The following is a 23225-nucleotide window of genomic DNA, read 5'->3' as shown; positions in this document are numbered from 1 at the left end:
ATAAGGAGTATCTATGTTTCTTGTGGTTATGCATGGTATCATCACATTAATGTGACCCCCACCTATGTTTGTCCACAGCTCATGGTCCAGTGGCTAGTGTTGCTGCCTCTGGATCACAGGATCCTGGGTTCTATTCCTGACCAGGTGGGGATTTTCTGTGCCCAGGGACTATGTATTTGTTTTGTACTTCTCATTTCATCATCATCATCATCATCATCATCATCATCATTCATGACAATGGCTAAATTGGACTGTGTAAAAAATGGGGCTTTCTAGTGGTGCTGATGACTGTGCAGTTAAGCACCCGACAAACCAATCATCATCATCACCACCAATGTCACAAAGACAGGTGGCAGTAGAGGGTATGTAAAGCACGTTCTGAGGATGCAGGAAACTGTGAAATCGTTGTTGTTATGTGGAAAGAGGGCAGCAGGTACCTGGTTCATGCACCCATGCCGAGTGCTGTTTATTGGCGACAAAAGCTGGAATTAGCATGCCACCACCGCAACTGGACTTCCACTGGTAAAGAGAAACAGCAAGTGCCATCACCTGACTTCCCATGAACTTTGCTCAACGAAAGAGGAGTCAAAATAAGCTAACACTTGTCTCGGCTTATCAGTAGATAGTTGATTGTTTCTGAAAAAAAGGTCATGTTTTCTAACGTACTTCATGTACCTTTTAACACGGAATATCTTCAGAATAGATAGTGGCTCAGTGGTTAAGGTCATCGTTCGTAATTTTGCACTCTGTATTTGAAAACTAATGATTGTTTTTATTTATTTTATTGTTTTTATTTATTTTTATGTTTTTATTTTATTTATCTACCCATGTCCGTAGTAGGTTACTGAAAACATCTTTCTTATGAAATTAGGAGTATAAAGGCATATTAATTGTAAAATCACAACTGGATCTCACAATACGTCACACACATGTATTATGTAACATGCGTGTGGTACGTTGAGGGGCTACAATCTTCTTCAATTTCTTATGTGTTATTCATATTGTTTTTCTTCAGGAGGATTTTGTGCATTTCCATGGATGAGACTAATCACAGAAACATTCAAAACACAGATTTTCTGAATGGCACAAGTGTCACGTGAAGGTAGGTTTAACAAAGTGGCATTTCTATGTATGAATCTCACTCAGGAAAGAAACATCAATCACACTAGTTAACATTTCGCGTGTTGGCAATAATTTTGCAGCAAACCATGCATTATGGGTTATTTTTCTGAAAACTGGCACTTGCCCTTACGAATCAAGATACACTACAGGAATTTCACAAAAATAATTTCAAACAATTTTGTTCTTTTTTAAAATTAATTCACTTGATATACAAATTAGCAGACAAATAAGAACAATGTTATAGCAGCGTATAATGGAAAACATTCATAGAGTAATGTTCTACAGGCATGGGTACATAAATAAAACCGAAAATAAGTAATAATGGGGTTTCAAACACAGAGTGCAAAATTAAGAAGCCATGATGCTAACCATTGAACCACCATGTCTTCTGAATATATCACGTGGTAAAAGGTGCATGAAGTACCTCGGAAATACTTTACTTTGACCCCTCTTCCACTGAGCAAAGTTTCTGAGGAATCCCATGTTCTCCTCATGAGTGGCAACATGTAGTCTTTTCAGATGAATTATGTTTTAAGCTCCATCAGATAGATAGCCAGTGTCATGTATGGCACTGCAACAGTTGTGGGAAGGTCCACCCTGGAGGAGGGAGGTCTGGAGAATGTTTTTGTGTCATTCCCTGGGTGATCTTGTCATCCTAAAAGACACAGTGGAGCAACACAAGTAGGAATCTATTCTCAGAGACCATGTCCACACCTACACTTTTTTATTCCTTGGCATTATGGCACCTACCAACAGGATAGTGCACGTCACACAGCTCATGTTGTTTGAAGAGCACCAGGATGAGTGTACCATGCTCTCCTGGCCACCAGACAAGCTGAATTTAAAACTGATATCAAATCCGTGGGACCACCTCAACTGTTTTATTTGTGTCATGGATCCTCAACTGAAATACCTGCTTATCTGGCTGCTGTATTGGAGTTGGCATGGATCCACATCCCTGTTGGTATCTTTCAGAATTTGAATGATTTTCTTCCTGCTTTTCTGCACTGCAAAAAATGGTCGTTCAGGCTTTTTACAGATTGTCACTTTAATGTGACTGGACTGTACAGTTTTACATTTGCCCCCTAGCCATTCCTGCCTGTCATCTTTACACCTTTTGCCAGTGTCATTTTTTAGATGTCGTTATTCCCTTTTGCCTGCTTCATTTGTCACATTTTGATATTTTATTATTTTGTAAATTGAAGTCAAGATGCCCTGTGTTATCCAGTGTTTTGTTTTATGCGTATTTGATCTTCTGCTTCCTGCACTATTTCATGTCTCAAAGCTACCCTTCTTCTTCAACTGTATTCTCTTCCCATGTTCCAGATGAACATTGCCTAATGCTCCTTCTGAAACACCCAACAGTCTCTGATCCTTCTCAATTTATTCATGTCCCATGTCCATAAGTTGCCACATATGTGTCATTCCTCAAGTTTTAATTTGTACTCGTAAGCAATAAAATAGGGTCAAACCTCATATCTTGCCATGGAAATGTTTCACAATGTAAAATCAGGTGTCACAATATCTATCGCACCCTTGCATAATCACTCTGAAACCTTGCCATGCCTTCAAGTCTCTTCCACGTGTAGAGTCATCATTCATGAATCTTATTAAACCAAGAGTTAGCGATGACGGAATTATGCTGTTTGTAAAATCCTACTGGTCTATGACCTCCTCCTATATTTTGTTCCCTTCCTTTCCCTATTACCAAATACATTCACTCAACACAATTAGTTTTTGGTCTTGTTTAAATATCTGTGCAACATTTCTGATTCCATCACATTTTCTATCAATCTTACAAACCGCTAGTTGCAATACACACTGTCGTACAGGGTAGCCGTGCAGCCTGAGGCGCCTTGACACAGTTCGCATGGCTTCTCCCGTCGGAGGTTCAAGGTCTCCCTTGGACATAGGTGTGTGTGTGTGTGTGTGTGTGTGTGTGTGTGTGTTTGTGTGTTGTCCATAGCATAAGTTAGTTTAAGTTAGATTAAGTAGTGTGTAAGCCTAGGGCCCGATGACCTCAGCAGTTTGGTCCCATGGGGACTTACCACAAAGTTCCAAAATTTCCATACACACTTGTACTACCATAGTGGGCATTTCCTTAATGTCTGTAATGGCAACGATTATGTGATCACTAGGCTGATAGAGGCTTACATCCAATCCTGTTTTCTTATTCATTATTATACCTAATTCTTCGTTACCTCCTATTTGGTTTTTTGTTCATAACTGTACTCATGTAACAGGAAAGCCTATTATTCCTGCCACCATGCTTCATTAATTCCCTATATGTGAAATGGGTACCTAACCATTTCTCTTTTCAGATTCTTTAGCATGCCTATCTGATTAAGGGATATAACTTTACATACTCCAACCCCTAGAAAACTCATGTTTGTTTTTCTTGATGACATCATCCTGCTAAGTAGTCGTGCCTGTAGACTGAAATGAGGGACTATTTTACCTCTGGAATATTTCACCCAAGAGAGTGCCATCACCATTTAACTATGCAGAGGAGCTGTATGCTCCCCAGAGAAATAATAGCTGTAATTTGCCCATGCTTTCAACTGTTTGCAGTACCAGCACAGCAAGGGTATGTTGTGTAACATTATGAGATCAGATTAAGCAATCATCCAGATGTTGCCTCCTGGAACTACTGGAAATGCTGCTGGCTGTCCTCAGAAACCACATTTTTGGCTGGTTTCTACAGATACTTCTGCATTGCAGTTGCAGCTATGGTGTGACTATCTGTATCAATGAGACACTCAGGCCAACCCATTTGAGTTCATGAAGCATATCCATAACACATGCATGTTGATTGACCGTACAGATAACAAAAGTAGTGGCCCTGTAGTGAATTGCATCGATTTCTTCCTTTATTCTGACCTTGGGGGGATCCTAGACACTTGAGCAGTAATCATTAATTGGTCACACCAATGTTCTACGTGCAGTCGACCATTCACCTTCCCCATTACTGTCCTTGCATGCTCATTCCCTTTACTATCACTTTTCGATGGTACCCCTGAATATTTAATAAATGTGACTGTCTCAAGCACTACACTACTAATACCATATTGTAACCTTTGGGATTGCATATCCTGGACGTTTGCATTAACTTAAATTTATCCAAATTTGGAGCAAGTTGTCATTTTTTGCACTAACTAGAAATTTTGTCTAAGTTATCTTATATCCTCATACAGTTACTCAATGGTGACACCTTCTCATACATCTCAACATCATCAGCAAAGAGCTGCAGATTTCTGCTTGCGATGTCTGTTACATCATTTGCATATGTAGAGAATAAGTGTGGTCCTAACACACTTCCCTAGAGCACACCTGACGATACCCTTGTCTCTGATGAACAGTCACCATCAAGGACAGTTACTAGTTTCTGTTACTTAAGAAACTTTGAGCTTTTCACATATCTGGCAAGCTATTGTGCCTACTGGTACCTTCGTTAACAGTCTGCAGTGGCGACTGTATTAAATGCTTTCCAGAAATCTAAGAATATGGAATCTGCTTGTTGTTCTTCATACATGGCTTGCGGGATATCATGTGAGGAAAGGAGCATTTGAGTTTTGCATTAATGATTCTTTCGTAATCCATGCTTAACTGTAGACAGAAACTCTTCAGCCTCAAAGAAATTTATCATATTTCACTTATGAATATGTGGCAAACTGATGTTAAGGATGTTGGTCTGTAAACCTGTGGGCATGTTCTTTTCCCTTCTTATACATGGGAATCATCTGCACTTTATTGTAGTCACTTGGGGTTTTGTGCTGGGTGAAATGTTGGTGATAAATACAAGCTAAGTAAAAGATAGTACCACAGAGCACTCCCTGTATAATCGAATTTTCGTTCCATCTGGACCAGGTGATTTACTTTTTTTCCTAACTCTTTTAATTGCTTCTCTGCATTGAGATGACTATTATTATGTCCTTCGTATGGGAATGGGTATGATGGCCAACTGATGGTATGTTTGTACAATCCTCTGTGGTGCTTAAATCCATCTTTCACAGCAGCATGTGGGTGTGTTTTACTAGGGCATTGAAGGAAGGTGAGAATATATGACAGCAGTAGGGAAGTGCTACACCTGTAAGGAATTTAAATTCACATATAACTTTGCCATGAAAAGGGGGCATCATGTTGAATAAAGACATGCAGTTAGCCCACCTGCATCAAATGGTTCAAATGGCTCTGAGCACTATGGGACTTAACATCTGAGGTCATCAGTCCCCTAGAACTTAGAACTACTTAAACCTAACTAACCTAAGGACAACACACACATCCATGCCCGAGGCAGGATTCGAATCTGTGACCGTAGCGGTCGCGCGGTTCCAGACTGAAGCACCTAGAACCGCTCGGCTGTACCGGCCGGCCCACCTGTATCAATGTTGGACTTCAATCACTTCTGCAGAGTGTGTCTCACATGTTTATGATGCGATAATTCCTACCCATTTATTTTCTAGTCTTATGGTATCAAATATCTGTGTTGTTCCACAGTATAACCCACACACAATGGTCATGAAAAGGTACACACGTTACTGCACCTCTCACTCAGTTTCAGATACTAACCAGTAACACAGACTCAATGTCTTACCCTTGCAGCCTGTGCATATTGCACTGTTGTACTGAACAGCAAGGCAATTAGATTACACTGTGCACATCTGTCACAGAGCCAGAAGTCACCATCCATACAATCTCCTCACAGCACTCTACATTATTGTCAATTTGCGTCAAGCCACCTCTCCTTATGGTCATGTTTCTTTGTCTTTAGGCTCTGAGGCAGAACCCTCAGAATTATCAGTCAGCTAACCATCACAATATTCAGGGATCAGACCCAGAAAGAGATTTAATCTTATGGCTCTACTTCAATTCTGTGAGTTGAAGCAGAAAAGAGAAAAATGCTGTTCTGATAGGAAGCAAAATATGTTTTGTTACCTATTTTTACACCACCTGCAATTTGTAACAAGTGCACAGCATGTGTAAGAACTCCTATAGCAAGCAGAAGGCAACACTGTGATTAAAAATGTGTAATGTAAGAAACTTGGACATTCATCTAGGGACAGGAAAACTTAATGCTGGTCGAGTGATCTGATCGGTTGCACTTAGCTGATGTCTACAGCATATAGTGCTCTATGGGGGCAGACAGTGAACCCTTAATTCGCCTTTATGGCAAGGAGCTGTTTGACTCAGCCTTCATGAAACTCAAAATTGTCTGTTAATTACTGAAATTTTTAATGTCATGTGCATTATTACATCTTCAACTCACAATGTGTCATAGCACCTAGGCTGCCTGTGCAGTTTTTGGGGTCTTCAGTTCATGGTAATGAGTAACTTTACATAAATTCCCTGAAAATATGGTCAAAACTAAAATTGTAGGTAAGTTCTCCTCAGAGTATGAATAAGTTTTCAGAGAGAAGTGTTCCAATTCTTACTATCTTAACCAACTAATACTGTATGATGCTGATTGCCAGGGACTATGGAGATAGATTGGTGTGATGGCAGGACAAACATCGTGACACTGGTTTCCATTATTAGCCTGGAAGTTGATCTTTAAGTAACAACTTTATGTAATTCGCTTGAGAATTACATACCCAAGAGCAACAGTTTATAAGTAACTTTGTATTTTCATGTAACATTCATTTCAGTGGATTAACTCTGCCGATAACACATAGACTTGTATTTATTTTTCTGAATCGATGACCTTTGCAGTCTGCTTCCTTCAACCCCACACACCAATGAACCAATTATTTTTCTCAGTACAGAACACTTATTAGTGTACTGCACTGACGTGGAGAATCAGAAACAGCTGACAGGCTTCATGATATAAGCTAGTTTTCTTAATGAGTCTGTTATTAGAGCAAAATCTATACAATAAGAATGTACGTAGTTTTTGTCAGTGTCTGAAATATTTCGAAAACTGGGCAAATACTGTTGTGAATAGTGTCAGTATTTGTAATAGGAAATTTTCTTGTTAAAGATGTTTCAGATGAAAAAATGCAGGAAATTAGAATTCTTGTTTGTTAACACAACTTTAGCCATGTAAAACAGTGTGAGCTTGGAATAAAACTGTTTGTAATTAATGTTTTTGCTGGTACTGTGAATGGCTGAAAGCAAGGGGAAACTACAGCCATAATTTATCCCGAGGGCATGCAGCATAAAAAAATAGGATTGCGGGTAATGATGATGGTGTCCTCTTGGGTAAAATATTCCAAAGGTAAAATAGTCCCCCATTCGGATCTCTAGGCGGGTACTACTCAAGAGGACGTCATTATCAGGAGAAAGAAAACTGGCGTTCTACAGATCAGAGCATGGATTGTCAGATCCCTTAATCAGGAAGGTAGGTTAGAAAATTTAAAAAGGGAAATGGATAGGTTAAAGTTAGATATAGTGGGAATTACTTAAGTTCTGTGGTAGGAGGAACAAGACTTTTGGTCAGTTGAATACAGGGTTTTAAAGACAAAATCAAATAGGGGTAATGCAGGAGTAGGTTTAATAATCAATAAAAAAATAGGATTGCGGGTAAGCTACTACAAACACCATAATGAACACATTATTGTGGCTAAGATAGACACGAAGCCCATGCCTACTACAGTAGTACAAGTTTATATGCCAACTAGCTCTGCAGATGATGAAGAAATCTATGATGACATTATTCAGGTAGTGAAGGGAGATGAAAATTTAATAGTGATTGGAATTCGAGAGTATGAAAATGGAGAGAAGGAAACATAGTAGGTGAATATGGATTGGGGCTAAGAAATGAAAGAGGATGCCGCCTGGTGGAATTTTGCTCAGAGCACAACTTAATCATAGCTAACACTTGGTTCAAGAATCATAAAAGAAGGCTGTATACATGGAAGAAGGCTGGAGATACTGACAGGATTTCACATAGATTATATAATGTTAAGACAGGGATTTAGGAACCAGGTTTTAAATTGTAAGAAATTTCCAGAGGCAGATGTAGACTCTGACTACAATCTATTAGTTATGAACTGTAGATTAAAACTGAAGAAACTGCAAAAAGGTGGGAATTTAAGGAGATGGGACCTGGATAAACTGACTAAACCAGAGGCTGTACAGAGTTTCAGGGAGAGCATAAGGGAATAATTGTCACGAATGGGGGAAAGAAATACAGTAGAAGAAGAATGGGTAGCTCTGAGGAATGAAGTAGTGAAGGCAGCAGAGGATCAAATAGGTACAAAGACGAGGGCCAGTAGAAATCCTAGGGTATCAGCAGAAATACTGAATTTAATTGATCAAAGGAAAAAATATAAAAATGCAGTAAATGAAGCAGACAAAAAGGAATACAAACATCTCAAAAATGAGATCGACAGGAAGTGCAAAATGGCTAAGCAGAGATAGCTAGAGGACAAATGTAAGGAAGTAGAGGCTTATATCACTACGGGTAAGAAAGATAGCGCCTACAGGAAAATTAAAGTGACCTTTGGAGAAAAAGAGAACCACTTTTATGAATGTCAAGAGCTCAGATGGAAACCCAGTTCTAAGCAAAGAAGGGAAAGCAGAAAGGTGGAAGGAGTATATAGAGGGTCTATACAAGGGTGATGTACTTGAAGACAATATTATGGAAATGGAAGAGGCTGAAGATGAAATGAGCCATATGATACTGCATGAAGAGTTTGACGGAACACTGAAAGACCTGAGTCGAAACAAGGCCCCGGGAGTAGACAACATTCCATTAGAACTACTGACGGCCTTGGGAGAACCAGTGCTGACAAAACTCTACCATCTGGTGAGCAAGATGTATGAGACAGGCGAAATACCCTCAGACTTCAAGAGGAATATAATAATTCCAATCCCAAAGAAAGCAGATGTTGACAGATGTGAAAATTACCGAACTATCAGTTTAATAAGTCACAGCTGCAAAATACTAACGCGAATTCTTTACAGACAGATGGAAAAACTGGTAGAAGCTGACCTCAGGGAAGATCAGTTTGGATTCTGTAGAAATATCGGAACACGTGAGGCAATACTGACTCTACGACTTATCTTAGAAAATAGATTAAGGAAAGACAAACCTACGTTTCTAGCATTTGTGGACTTAGAAAAAGCTTTTGACAATGTTGACTGGAATACTCTCTTTCAAATTCTAAAGGTGGCAGGGGTAAAATACAGGGAGCGAAAGGCTATTTACAATTTCTACAGAAACCACATGGCAGTTACAGTGTCGAGGGGCATGAAAGGGAAGCAGCTGTTGGGAAGGGAGTGGGACAGGTGTGTACCCTCTCTCCAATGTTATTCAATCTGTATATTGAGCAAGCGGGAAACAAAAGAAAAGTTTGGAGTAGGTATTAAAATCCATGGAGAAGAAATAAAAACATTGAGGTTCGCCGATGACATTGTAATTCTGTCAGAGACAGCAAAGGACTTGGAAGAGCAGTTGAAAGGAATGGACAGTGTCTTGAAAGGAGGATATAAGATGAACATCGACAAAAGCAAAACGAGGATAATGTAATGTAGTCGAATTAAGTCGGTTGATGCTGCGGGAATTAGATGAGGAAATGAGACACTTAAAGTAGTAAAGGAGTTTTGCTATTTGGGGAGCAAAATAACTGATGATGGTCGAAGTAGAGAGGATATAAAATGTAGACTGCCAATGGCAAGGAAAGCGTTTTAGAAGACGAGAAATTTGTTAACATTGAGTATAGATTTAAGTGTCAGAAAGTCATTTCTGAAAGTATTTGTATGGAGTGTAGCCATGTATGGAAGTGAAGCATCAATGATAAATAGTTTGGGCAAGAAGAGAATAGAAGCTTTCGAAATGTGGTGCTACAGAAGAATGCTGAAGATTAGATGGGTAGATCACATAACGAATGAGGAAGTATTGAATAGGATTAGGGAGAATAAGAGTTTGTGGCACAGCTTGACTAGAAGAAGAGATCGGTTGTTAGGGCACGTTCTGAGGCATCAAGGGATCACCAATTTAGTATTTGAGGACAGTGTGGAGGATAAAAATCGTAGAGGGAGACCAAGAGATGAATACACTAAGGAGATTCAGAAGGATGTAGGCTGCAGTAGGTACTGGGAGATGAAGAAGCTTGCACAGTATAGAGTAGCATGGAGAGCTGCGTCAAACCAGCCTCAGGACTGAATACCACAACAACAACAATATTTGTTACAATAGTACAAGAATGTTGTGTCAATATCGTCCTTTCCATAATTTTCTGTAAGAGCAAGGTTTGAAACAGTGAAGACTAAAAGCCCGGAAAAATGATGTTGAAATATAATGTGTAGTAAAGATTTGCAGGTTAAATATAAACCTGTTTTCTTAAGCTTCTCAGCTGATTTTCAGTCTCCTACATAAAGGAGAAAAGTTATGACCGTCTGTATGTATTGTTAATTTTTGCAGAAATTCTGATTATCAGCCTGGTATGTTGGACAATTTGGTGATATCAGCTGTTATTGCTGCTACATGATGGGACAAATTGCTTTTCCAGTTTTCAAATGAGAGATGCATTAAGCTAAACTAATGCACAGTAATTAGACTGCACAAACATTACACAGAAGACTGCTGTAAGCATTTACTGTCTGTGATCAGAAGCCACTAGAACTTGTAGAGCCAACTCATGCCGAGTGTGCCCAATAGGCACCATTATTTGCTGTCCCTAGATATAAGTGAAACTCAGAAGGTGTAGGGCTTCATAGAAGAGAAGTAGCGCTACTTTGTGACAGGTAGTTTTGTAATATCCTACCTGTATACATTCAGTAGACAGGGGATAAATTGAATGACATGGAAATTCTGCAATTTCAGTACACCCTCAAGGTCAGTGCAGCTAATAACAATGCCGCACTGGAGCTATGTGCAATCACTTGATGTGACCATGAGGAAGATTGAGGGCTATCAGACTGAATACCCAAGTAGGGCAGTTCTCCAGAAGAAGTCACAAGAACTAACAGCCCTCCTACAAGGGCTGCAATGGACATTTGATGATAAGACCGCATCAAGCACTGTTTGACCATGGATTCAATGTGCTACAGAAGCATCACAATCGAACTGATAAGAAGAGACCTCCACTGTTCATCCTGGCAGTAGATATATCTGAGAACAGTACAGGCTTTAAGAACAGAGAGGATGTCATCTAAATGATCTTCATGCTGGATATGCTAATATGCTTTGACTTTTAAAGTGGAACCTCTCACAGCTGCATTCAGCACTAAATGTCAATGAATAGAGCACATGACACAATAGTGTCAAAATCAGGTGATATGTAATCAGTGTGCTGGCAGCCATGACAGTTGCAGTTGCACCCATAAGAAAGGTGGTCAGTGTCCTCTCTGTGTTGCAGCCTTACAGCATGTAGAAATTCGGGAAATGGGATCCAAGAGGCAATAAATTATGAAACAAATGTGAAAAAATCAGCAAGAAGAAGAGGCACAGGAAAAGTTGGGGCTTATGGGCGCTCAACATCGAGGTCACAGGAAAAGTGGTGGAGAAGTGCGGCACCCTCTTCGGTTCGGACCATGAACTCGGCAGTGGCCTCTGCTCCCGGTGCCCAGTTGTAACCAGTGATAGTGGTTGAAGAGCCAGCTCCACAGAGTAGAGCGAAGCCAGTCAGTGTCAGAACACAGACATGTGAAAATCATCAGAGTGGCAGTAGGTGGCAGAAGATTATAAGACGAGATACAGGGAATTTCCATCTACTTTTGCATGTTATTTTCTTTGGATTATCAGGTTGCACCTGATTCAGTTATGTATACTTCCTGTTCTTTTTTTTTGCCAGTGAATTCTTTAAAGGCGCTGCAAAATTTCACGTACTTTTCTGGATCATAGCATTTTAAAAGTGGACATTGCTTGGACCCCTCACCTGTATCGTTCAGAATAGTCATCTGGATCACTGTGATGAAGAATGATGTACCATGATTCCAGTCTGACCACACAAAGTTGTCTTCTTTGCACTTGAATATGCATCGATATGAGGGTTAGGGTCAATGCCTAGGTTTTGCAAAACCAGTTGTTGGAAGTAAGTCATTTAGTCTACTTCACTCTTTAACATTTGGCATTAGTGAACACACCCTCTAACCAGTACCATATGTGTCCACATACACTGACTTTGTCTGCCTACCTCTGTTCAGCACCTATATTGTCCAGTACATCTCTAGTTACCGCCTGCATTTTCTTCACATTTTCTCTTTGTAGGCAGTAAGTGGCTGCTCCAAAATTGCAATTGTAGGAAGTGTATTTACAGGATTATTAGTATTTATCCATATGCAAGTATGATTTGTAGAAATACTCTCTTCTGCATCCAATGTAGTGTTGTGAATGGCTCTCCCTGTATAATTTTATATGCCCAGTCATTGGCCCCAGCTACAGCAATCAGTCAGCAGCAAGTTACTGTCCTGTGTCAATTGTTATTCTGTCTTGACCTGTGGTGATATTTCCAATCTTGTAAATTAATTTTGTGGTTTGTTTGGGCATAGTTTGTACATAGTCTTTAAAAATGAGATCATTATCAAGATAAAGACCGAGTTAGCAATATGAGGGATGTCTATTAATTGAACATTGTTTAGTCTGTAAAACAAATACCATGTTGCAGATGGTTTACCTTTCAGCACTATGTAAGTTGTTTAATTTACTACGACTTGCAGCTTGTTCTGTTTAACACCAGCTCTGCATCAGGGCTAAAGCTTCATTACATTTCGTTCCCATCTGTGCTCTGCAATCACCTCAATCTGTGACCAGCTAGTCATCTGTATCTTTACCACAAATCCAGTAGCCTTGTGACTAGATCCCAGTAGCTCAAGAAGAGGCTTGCACTGTTCTCAAGTTTGGATTTGTTTTTTAAATTCTGCTGCACTTCACTCAGTGCTTTGATTATGGCTTACTTTAATCTTTTTTTAGCTGATCTATCTTTCCAAATTCCAGGCATTATCTTCATAATCCTTACAGGCATGTAATTTCATGCAGGAAGACTTTTGGAGGTCCTTCCATTCCACTGGACTGTCCTGCTGTCAGTGTTTGTGGCTGCTACATCATATTCAACAGATTACATCTTAAAATGTTTACCTAATATTTAAGCTATAAAATCATTATTACGAAATTCCCACAATTCACTGTTTCTCATTTAATGTAACCAAGAAAACCAAGGCACCTACAGTCAATCGAATGACATCATAGCATCAGTTATTGACCCAGACAGAAACACACACACATAAGGCTGTAACATGACAGTTCAGCACCATTGTAAATCAATGAGTAATGACCAAAGAACAATACGAAAAGGGTAATCTTGCAACTCGCATGTACTCTATACATGCATTTACTGCCACAGTGTTTTACATGAAGCAACAAATACAGGATGGATAGTGTGCACTCAGTGCAACTAATTACTGCACGACATGCAAACATAACTGAACTATAGAATGTATGGAGAAAATTAATGCGAACTTGAATACAAGCTTTACTTTGGTGTCAATTTTTATATATTAACTTTCCTATTTTGAGCCAAAAATGTAACTGCAGTTAGCTTAGAAAATATGCAATATATGAGTGGAAAAAATGAAATTTTCCCATATAATCATCTCTTCTGAAAAACAGGCTCCTCAGGCTGTTTAACTCAGTGTACTGCTGGTGTTATCATAAATGTTTGTTGTAATATTATTACCAATACCACTGTAAACTCAATTTGGAACCACACAAGGTTCAAGCTAGTTCTAGTTTATCTTGCCACTTGTGAAACAGTTTCATCTCATAAGCAGTGAAAGAGCAGGAATGTTCTAATGTGTATACTTGAAACAATTTCTCCATTAGAAATAAGAATTTGTAGACTATTGAAGTAATGTTTATGTGTATCTAGAGAATGAGATATTTACTGCCTTTCTGTTGATGCTTCAGGTTGACTAAAATCGCTAATGAGTCTGGTAGCACTGGATGTGAAGAAACACACCTGCAGGGAGTGACTTGTGAGGAGCTGGACATAGATGCAGAGAAATCGACACATGTTGTTGGTAGTGGATCTCTAAATCAAGTGTGTTTCTCTAAGCAGGATAATGCCCTATGTGCTAGAAATAATAACAGCTTCAAGGAAAATGAATTCACATGTAGTTCATGCAAGCAAACCTTTTTGTCAAAGTACAGTCTAATAATGCATGTGTTTACACATATTGATGGTGTAAAACCACCTGTACATATCTGTACCACATGTGGTGAAGTATTTCATACCCATGATGGCTTGAGTAGACATTTAATGGTGGAAAAAAGGACTAGCCAAGAAGAAAGTGAACAACATAGCACAGTTTCTAATATCAAACCAAACAAATCTGATATTTCTGGGGAATTTTATAGTCAGTCAAGTCCTTCAGTAACAAACAATGATGAGAGCCCTCACGTATGTGAGGTTTGTGGAAAATCGTTTGATGCATTGCGCAGTCTTAAGAAACATTCTTCCATACATACTGACAATACATCACATAAATGCAAAATTTGTGGGGCTGCTTTTACTCGCTATTGTCATCTGAAGCAGCATTCTCTGTCACATATTGGCGAGAGACCGCACAAATGTAACGTTTGTGAGAAATCATTTATTCTGCCTAGTCATCTCAAGGCGCATTCCCTAATACATTTCGGTGGGAGACCATACAACTGTGAGATCTGTGGGAAATCCTTTACTGCATGTGGTAACCTGAAGAAGCATATATTAATACATACTGGCGACAGACCCCACAAATGCCATGTTTGCGGGAAATCCTATACTGTAGCCGATACTCTGAAGCATCACTTATTAATACATACTGGGGAGAAACCTTACAAATGTGAGTTTTGTGGAAAATCGTTTACAAGGTTAAATATTCTTAAGGCCCATTTAATACAACATACTGGTGAGGCATCCCACAAATGTAATGTTTGTGGTGAATCGTTCACAAACTCTTGGAATCTAAATGTCCACACATTAATACACAATGGAGAGGAAAAACACAAATGCGATATCTGTGGGAAATTATTTACTAATCGTCGTGGTCTCAAGGCGCACAAATTAAGACATACTGGTGAGAAACCACACGTATGTAATGTATGTGGAAAATCATTTACAGAGTCTGGTGGACTGAGGAAGCATGTTTTGATACATACTGGTGAGAGGCCACACAAATGTGTTGTATGTGGCAAATCATTTACCGAGTCTCGCTGTCTGAAGAAACACAATTTAATACATACTGGCGAGAGACCTTACAAATGTAACATTTGTGGCAAAGCCTTTACTCAGTCTGGTAGTCTGAATGCGCATAGGTTAATACACATTCGCCAGGGTACAAAAATTTTATAACTATAAGATATTTTAAAGAAATTGCGATAAGCTGGGGAGGTATGTTAATATAGAAGACAGAACTCACAAAAATATGTCACTGATCAGCTGCAAAAACTGCACTAGATTTTTTAAGTAGTATGTGCTGTAGACAGAAAACAGTAATTGCACAGCGGGAATTGTTATAGATATTATTATGATTTTAGATCAGTGCGTTGTGGAGGGCCAATTTTTGAAGTATCAGAGCTCTGATCATTGTCAGGTGTGCGTAGTCGAAAAATTTTTACAGATTTTTGTGAAAAATCTTACATGTGGAAATGCAGACCAACTTTTTAAAGGTTGTATTTTGAGAGATAATTGTTGCGTGTGTAAACTGGCTAAAAGTAGCCCCTTGTAACCAGCTGTGTGTGTGTGTGTGTGTGTGTGTGTGTGTGTGTGTGTGTGTGTGTGGAGAGTTTGTTCTACTTGTGTTTATTTGTCTCTTGGAACATCTTAATGAAAATTGAGAATTATGTTTAATGTATGTACCCCTTGTATTTAACCAGTGTAGTTTTGCTGATATTGGTAATAGTAATTTATCCTTATTTAAGGTAGTTTTGTAAAATATCAGTAGAACAGTCTAAACAGCGACTTCAGTGTTGTACATATGGTCGTAGTATAATAATTATATATTTTCTCCTGTTGTAATAATCAGTGCACTTTTGGACACATTATTGAATTACATGTTTATGTATATATCAATACATTATTTAAATTTCATATGCCACAGATAGTTTGAAGAAACTTTCTTTTGAGACTTCATTATTGATTTATGTTTGGAACATTTTAAACTTTTATTAGTTAATAGTTATATAATATTGTTCATTGTATCAACATTTGTGTCTGAAGGTTGCTTGTGTAAGTTTCTTTATTTATACATGTATAATAAGGCTTGATTGTTAGTATTATCTGAAGAATCTGATTCCACCTCATATTAATCAATTGTGGTGCTTTTCTATGACACGCCTTTGCAACCAACTAGCTGTGGAATACGTTTCTGTTGAAATAATTGACAGTTCCATCAAAGATCGTTCTTTATTGTTTCTAAAAGAGTGGTATGTTTTGTAAATATAGGATGAAGTACTTAATCTGTCAGTTGCTAGCTGTAAAATGGTATCATCTGCTGCCTACGTATTGCAACCCGTTTTCATTTCTTATGTGGTAAAGGAAACAGAAATGAGTTTGTTCCTGCTTGTCAGCCATTTGTCTTTATTGATTGGTAATACTTCGCCATTTCCCTTCTGGAGACATACATTGTCAACTAATGTGTGTATCTGCATTAAGTAATGTGCATCTGGGCTTCCTCGGCGAACGGATACTGAAGTATCATGGTGCAATGTGCTGATTATTTCTGGAGTGATATATGTGAAGCCTGGTTACTTTATAAAATTTGTTACCACCATGAGTACCATTATAACAGGTGAAAATAAAATAGTTCTAGATTATCAGGATTGCTGGAAATTAAGTCATTACAGAACTAGTGATTTAAAGGTGACTTTTCTGTCAACAGCTTGTTATTTGACTTTAATAAACTATTCTGATAATTACATGTCATATTCAATGCACATAATGAGTTCAGTGTTCCTACATAATTATTAGTTGATAATACCCACTGTACTTCATGTGTCCTTCTTCTATGTAGTCTGTTGCATTCTGTTCATACACCAATTATACTGTCTCATTTTGTGTGAGGCATGAAAGCCATCAATGACAGTTTTTGTTGCCAAAAGAATTGTGCGACTTCATAGGGAAATGGAGTATGCTGATCATTTCTTTCTTGTTCTCATATATTGAAGTTTGTTCTTAACCTCTTTAAAATCATTTCATTTATATTCATATGGTGTCAGAAATGGTGTAGCTTCAGGAATGATTTTCTACTTGAGTGAGAGCTTAATTCCTGGCAGGTGAGAGGTTACCCATGTAATATTCAATTAAGTATATAATATGTAATACATGTCTTGTAAATCTGATATTTAACACATATAATATGTGTAAAAAGTTAAGTAGAATGGCTACAGAACATCTCTCATCCATTATTGAAAATTGGTGATGCATTTTTTAAATTTCCAATAACTTCTGCTGTGTTGAAAATGGACGACCTGCCTTGGTCATATAGTTAATAATACTCTCTGTCTTTACTGTAGCTTTCAAGATCAGACATACGTAATTAGAAACGTTCGTACTGAACTGTTGGTAGAAAGGAGCATTTCATCCATATACACCTACCAAGGGCCTGAATGGTTAATGGGAATGTATAGAAATGTCAATTTTGTGTGTAATTATGACATAAAAAGTTTAAGGGAAATGGAAATTACTTGTATATTTTTTTGGTTATAGATGCATACTTAAATATCATAATTAACTGAACTTTAAATTTTTTGTCAATTTGATACGATTTTTGCCGTATTCGTAAACTACATGTGGAATAAACATCAAGGCACTTCAAAAGCCTTTGTATTTGTCAGCGAAATATCTTGTGTCAAAAATAACATAAATAGTGAGTCCTTTGTTGATATTTATGTCCCAAGAAATATCGTTAACTGTGTGCTAAAGTTGACAAATATTGTTTTTTTTTTTGCAATCAAATTTTCATTAAATTTGATTTCACTTTATGCTTTTCGCTGTCTCTCTCAGAAATTTCGGATTCAGAGAACCATCTGTTATATAATTTTGTTGAAATATTAGACACTATTCTTACACCTGCTGATGGAGACAACTTCAGATTGTTTCTTTCAGAGTAAGTGGAAGAGTTACTGCATGCAATGACATGTAATAATACACCCTTTGTGTCAGTCTTAGTATCTCAACGATCTGTCCCTTAGAAGAATAGTTGTCAATAAAAAATGCTATGAAGCTAATCCTGATAAGCAGTAAGACATAAAGCAAAGTCGAAATCAGCAAAATGAGATCACAGGAAGACATATCACTGAAACACAACATAGCAGCCAGATATGGGGTAGAAAATATAAATGACAAGGTGGTCCGAGTTAACTAGTCGGTAGCACTCTAGGTATAAAGGGCGAAAAGTTTGCATTTGCGGGCATTGCTGCTGCATATATGGAACATAGCATGCTCCCAATGTGGGTATATAAACTGTGTGGGTATATAAGTATACTAAGGGCGTGGTTACCTGCTCTGATATAATGGAGATGGACCCCATGGAGTTTTGTGAAGAGTGGAAGAATGTGGGCATCACAGAGGTGCAGAATTATATGAGGAGAGTCAATGGAAAACTGGAAAAATTGGCAACTTATATTCTAACACTTAGTATTCCCTAATTACTGGAACAAATCCTTGTCAGCTATATCTGCCTTAAGGTTCGCCCATTTGTTCCTAACACCATGTGATGCTATAAATGTCAAAGATTAGGCCATACCACTATGGGATGTAATGGGAAGGCTACATGTGGCAATTGTGGAGGCCTCGCTCACGAGTCAGGGACTTCTTGTACACTTCCTCCGAAATGTGTCAACTGATCTGGGGATCACCCAGTGTGGATCATAAAGTGTGGGGTTTACAATGAGGAAAAGAAAATTCAAGAGTTAAAAGTACAGAGACGCATACCCTATGGTGAAGCTAAAAAGGCTTTCAAAGCCATGTAACCACTGGTTTTTGCAGTTTCTTTTGCATCAGCCCTTAAAACACTAATAGCTAAGTGTGATGCCTTCATACAAACCCAGACCACAGATTCAGTACGAGCACATGCACTTGTTACTTTACCTGTTGGGGGAAATGCTCCACTTGCAACTGATGTAGCTCAGAAGCCGTCAGCAGTAGACTTACCATCTAAGCCATATACCACTCCCCAACTTCAGAAGTCACCTAAGCCATCCAAGCAACCCAGGCAGTCTCCTCCCCCTCTCAGTAAAGAAAAACGTCCTTCTAAAAGTAGTTCTAAGTCCAATAAAGCGGTAGGTAAGCCTTTGGATGGATGAGTGCTCTTCCTGTCTGACGGCGACTATGCTCTTGAAGATATTGACCTCCAATCAGAGGAACTAGAGAATGCAGAACTGGCTAACGTTCCCCCTGACCTCCCCGGTAAATCACTGCCTCCAAGGGAGAAAGGAAAGAACCACTATTGCTAACCAATGGCTTCCATAGGGACTTCTGTGTTGCAGTGGAATTTGAATGGATATTGCTCGCATTTGGAAGAATTGCAGCTGCTGGCCCAGGATAAACATTTCTGCATCTGCTTATAAGAAATGCATCTTAAACTCACAGACACACCAACGTTATGGGGCTACCACATATGCAGACAGAGCTAAAGGTGGAGTGGCTATTTTTCTTGATGACAGATACCATCCTCTCCTGTTCCTCTCTTACCACGACCATCCAAGCAATTGCTGTGAAAGTTCTCTCACCGTTTACTGTCACAATGTGTTCTTTGTACCAGCCCCCCCCCCCCCCTTTGGTTGCGGACGCACTTACAGAACTCTTGCAGGCACTTCTGCGCCCATTCCTTCTTGTGGGTGACTTCAATGCCCACAACGGGCTGTGGGGCTCGGCTACTACTTGTTCCAGGGGTCGGCTGATCGAGTGACTCGTCCATACTGAGGATATCTGCCTTTTGAGCGTGGGTCAGATGACTCACTTTTCCACAGCTACAGGGTCTTTTTCAGCTATTGATCTTTGCTTTTGTTCCTCAGCTATTGCAGATTCAGTTCACTGGGAAGAGTCTCCAGATTTACATTCTAGTGACCACTTCCCAGTGTGAATTCGTCTGGCGCCTAGGATAGTCGCCAGCAGGAGACCACGCAGGTGGATGATACAAAGGGCAAATTGGTTACAGTACAGTCGACAGGCTATTTTTGAACGAAAGGTTTGTGCACAAGAGGCGGTGGCCCATATCACTCATGAGATCCAAAGGGCTGCTGCAGAGTCCATTCCCAGGTCTAGTAAACACCTCGGACGAAGGCCTGTACCTTGGTGGAATGTCGACTGTCGATTGGCAATCAGGGCCAGATGGACAGCTCTTTGGAACTTCAAATGGTGTCCAACTGCAGACAATGTTCATGTCTTCAGGTCTGCAAGAGCACATGCAAGGTGAGTGATCAAAGAATGGAAGAGGGCTTCCTGGAGGGAATTCGCGACTTCCATTAATTGGTCCACTTCTGCTGCACACGTTTGGGAATCAATAAGATGGATTTCACGCAAGGGTAGTCCCCATCCCCTTACAGCCTTGTCAAATAATGCGGTCTTGGTGGACACACCAGAAGAGATGGCTCACGTTTTAGCTGAACACTTCTTTACTGTTACTAAGTCATCCAGACAAGCTCCTGCTGTTCAGGTATTCCATCAGACTGCAGAGATGAGGAAGTTCAATTTTTTCTCGCGCAGTGAAGAAGTGTACAACCGTCCATTCTCCATGTGGGAACTGGAATCAGCTTAAGCTGCAACCAGAGACACCGCTCCAGGACCTGATGAGATCCACTATACCATGCTTCGTCATCTGTGCCCTGAAGCGAAAGGTCAGCTCCTCTCTTGTTTCAGTCAGGTTTGGTTTGATGGACAGTACCCCACGAATTGGAAGGATGCAATCTTAATTGGCTTGGCTGTTTCGGGGAAGGAGACCAGACAGCGAGCTCATCGGTCTCATCGGATTAGGGAAGGACGGGAAAGGAAGTCGGCCGTGCCCTTTGAAAGGAACCATCCCGGCATTTGCCCGGAGCGATTTAGGGAAATCACGGAAAACCTAAATCAGGATGGCCGGAGGCGGGATTGAACCGTCGTCCTCCCGAATGCGAGTCCAGTGTCTAACCACTGCGCCACCTCGCTTGGTTGCAATCTTAATTCCATTCTGTAAAACAGGTAAGTACTGTAGCGCCCCTAACTGTTATCGGAGTGTCGCCCTTACTAGTTGTATGGGTAAGGCTCCTGAACGATGGTCAACCGCTGACTCATCTGGCTGCCCGAGTCTCGAGGCTACCTGAGCCACTCCCAGTGTGGTTTCAGGCGCTACCGTTCCATTCTTGACAACTTAATTCTACTGGAGACGGCGGTACAGGAGTCCTCCTTGCGCTGAAACCATTTAGTTTGTGTGTTTTTTGACATTGAAAAAGCATATGACACTACTTGGAGGTACAACATCCTTCGCCAACTTCATGAATGGGAACCACGTGGACGCCTGCCACTTCTGATCCAATCCTCCCTCGAGGACAGGCGTTTTCGTTATCGTGTTGGCAATGCCATGTCAGATTGCTATGTTCAGGAGAATGGTGTGCCCCAGGGCAGTGTCACATTGTTTGCCATTGCTATCAATGGCATTTCCTCTGCAGTCAGTTCTTTGTTTGTGGATGACTTTCCAATCTTCTACTCTTCCTCTGATCTTTCAACAATGACGAGGCAGCTACAACTGACCATTAGGAGGCTGGAAACCTGGGCCCAGACAACTGGTTTCCAGTTGTCGCCTGAGAAGACTCTGTATGTCAATTTTAATTGTGCTCGTCAGAGTTTTATCCAACCAGAGCTTACTATAGGGGACCGTATTTACTTTTTCAAGACACAGTGTGCTTTTTGGGTTTATTATTTGACTCGAAATTAACATGGCTCCCACACCTGAAAGACCTAAGAACAAAGGACTTCCGGTTAAACATTTTGAAATGCCTTGGCGGAAAAACATGGGGAGCTGTCACGTCCCGCCTCCTACAGTTTTATAGGGCATTTGTTCGATCACGCTTAGACTATGGCAGCGTGGTCTATGGATCAGCCCATCCTTCCTACCTCCGGATGTTAGATGCTGTCCACCATGTGGGCATTTGGATATCGACCAGAGCCTTTAAGACTAGCCCAGTTCAGAGTCTGTGTGCAGACGCTGGTGAACCACCACTCTGGATTTGGCGACATATCCTTTTGGCTCGACAGGCACTGGAAATCTCGGCGTCACCTCAGTCATTGGCATTTAGTTCAGTGGTACAACCCACTTTCGAATGACTGTTCAGGAATCGGGCCCAAGCGACCCAGCCTGATATATATGCTACAGACTGCCTCAAGGATCTGGATCTCTCGGGCATGAAAATACACACTCAGGGATGGGACACACTGCCGCCTTGGTGTCTTCGGAGGCCCAAAGTGATTTTAAGCTAGACGCAGTACCCGAAAAATTGTACTCCAGATATGGTTTTTACAACTATGTTTTCATCTGTTTTAAATATGTACCCTTTGTTTATTTATACAGATGGATCCCAGCAGGGAAATGCTCTTGGTTGTTCTGGGGTTTTCCCTGATAGGGGCTTTAAAGTACATCTTCCAGAACAATTTACAAATTATGATGCAGAGTTATATGGCAATGTAATGGCACTGGAGAGGGTTCACAGACATCACTGTACGAGATTTCTTGTCTGTTCAGACTCTCTTAGTGCACTGCAAACGCTTCACCAAATGTATCCAGCAGACCCACTCATTCAGCTGACCCATGACTGCTTACAGTGGCTCCAATGCCATGGCAAGGAGGTGATCTCTTGCTGCGAACCTGGCCACATTGGGATGGCTGATAAAGCTGCCAAGGAAGCATGTTGGGATGGTGTTGTCTATCGATGTCCCATCCCATTACACGCCATTATCTCATTTTCTTACAGATGCATCATGCGTTGCAGGTGTCGAACAACTAACTGTGGTCGCTCAAACTGACCACAAAAGCTTGGCGGATTTCTTGTCAGCCTCGCTGCTGGAAGGAGGTTTTGCTTACCAGACTGCGCATCGGGTGTAGCCATTTCACACATGGCTTCCTCCTCCAGGGGGAGGATCCACCTTTCTGTGAAATTTGTGGTGTGCCACTTTCAGTTCAGCATATTGTGGCTACGTGTGTCTTGGATA

At 40.2% G+C, this 23225-nt stretch overlaps 1 protein-coding gene across 9 annotated transcripts in view; it reads left to right on the top strand.

Annotated features, from left to right (window-relative positions):
- LOC126426959 (zinc finger protein 726-like) overlaps positions 1-16903 on the top strand; it is an 809906-nt gene extending 793003 nt beyond the window's left edge. For all 9 annotated transcript variants that reach the window (XM_050089076.1, XM_050089080.1, XM_050089074.1 and 6 more), the window contains exon 8: positions 13970-16903. In XM_050089076.1, coding sequence (XP_049945033.1) covers positions 13970-15395 — 1426 coding nt within the window. In that variant the 3' untranslated portion in view covers positions 15396-16903. The remainder of the gene's footprint in view (positions 1-13969) is intronic.
- The last annotated feature ends 6322 nt before the right edge of the window (positions 16904-23225 follow it).

The sequence above is a fragment of the Schistocerca serialis genome, chromosome 11 (genome assembly GCF_023864345.2).
Source record: "Schistocerca serialis cubense isolate TAMUIC-IGC-003099 chromosome 11, iqSchSeri2.2, whole genome shotgun sequence".
Lineage (NCBI taxonomy): Eukaryota > Metazoa > Arthropoda > Insecta > Orthoptera > Acrididae > Schistocerca > Schistocerca serialis.
This window is presented reverse-complemented; position numbering and strand designations above follow the sequence as displayed.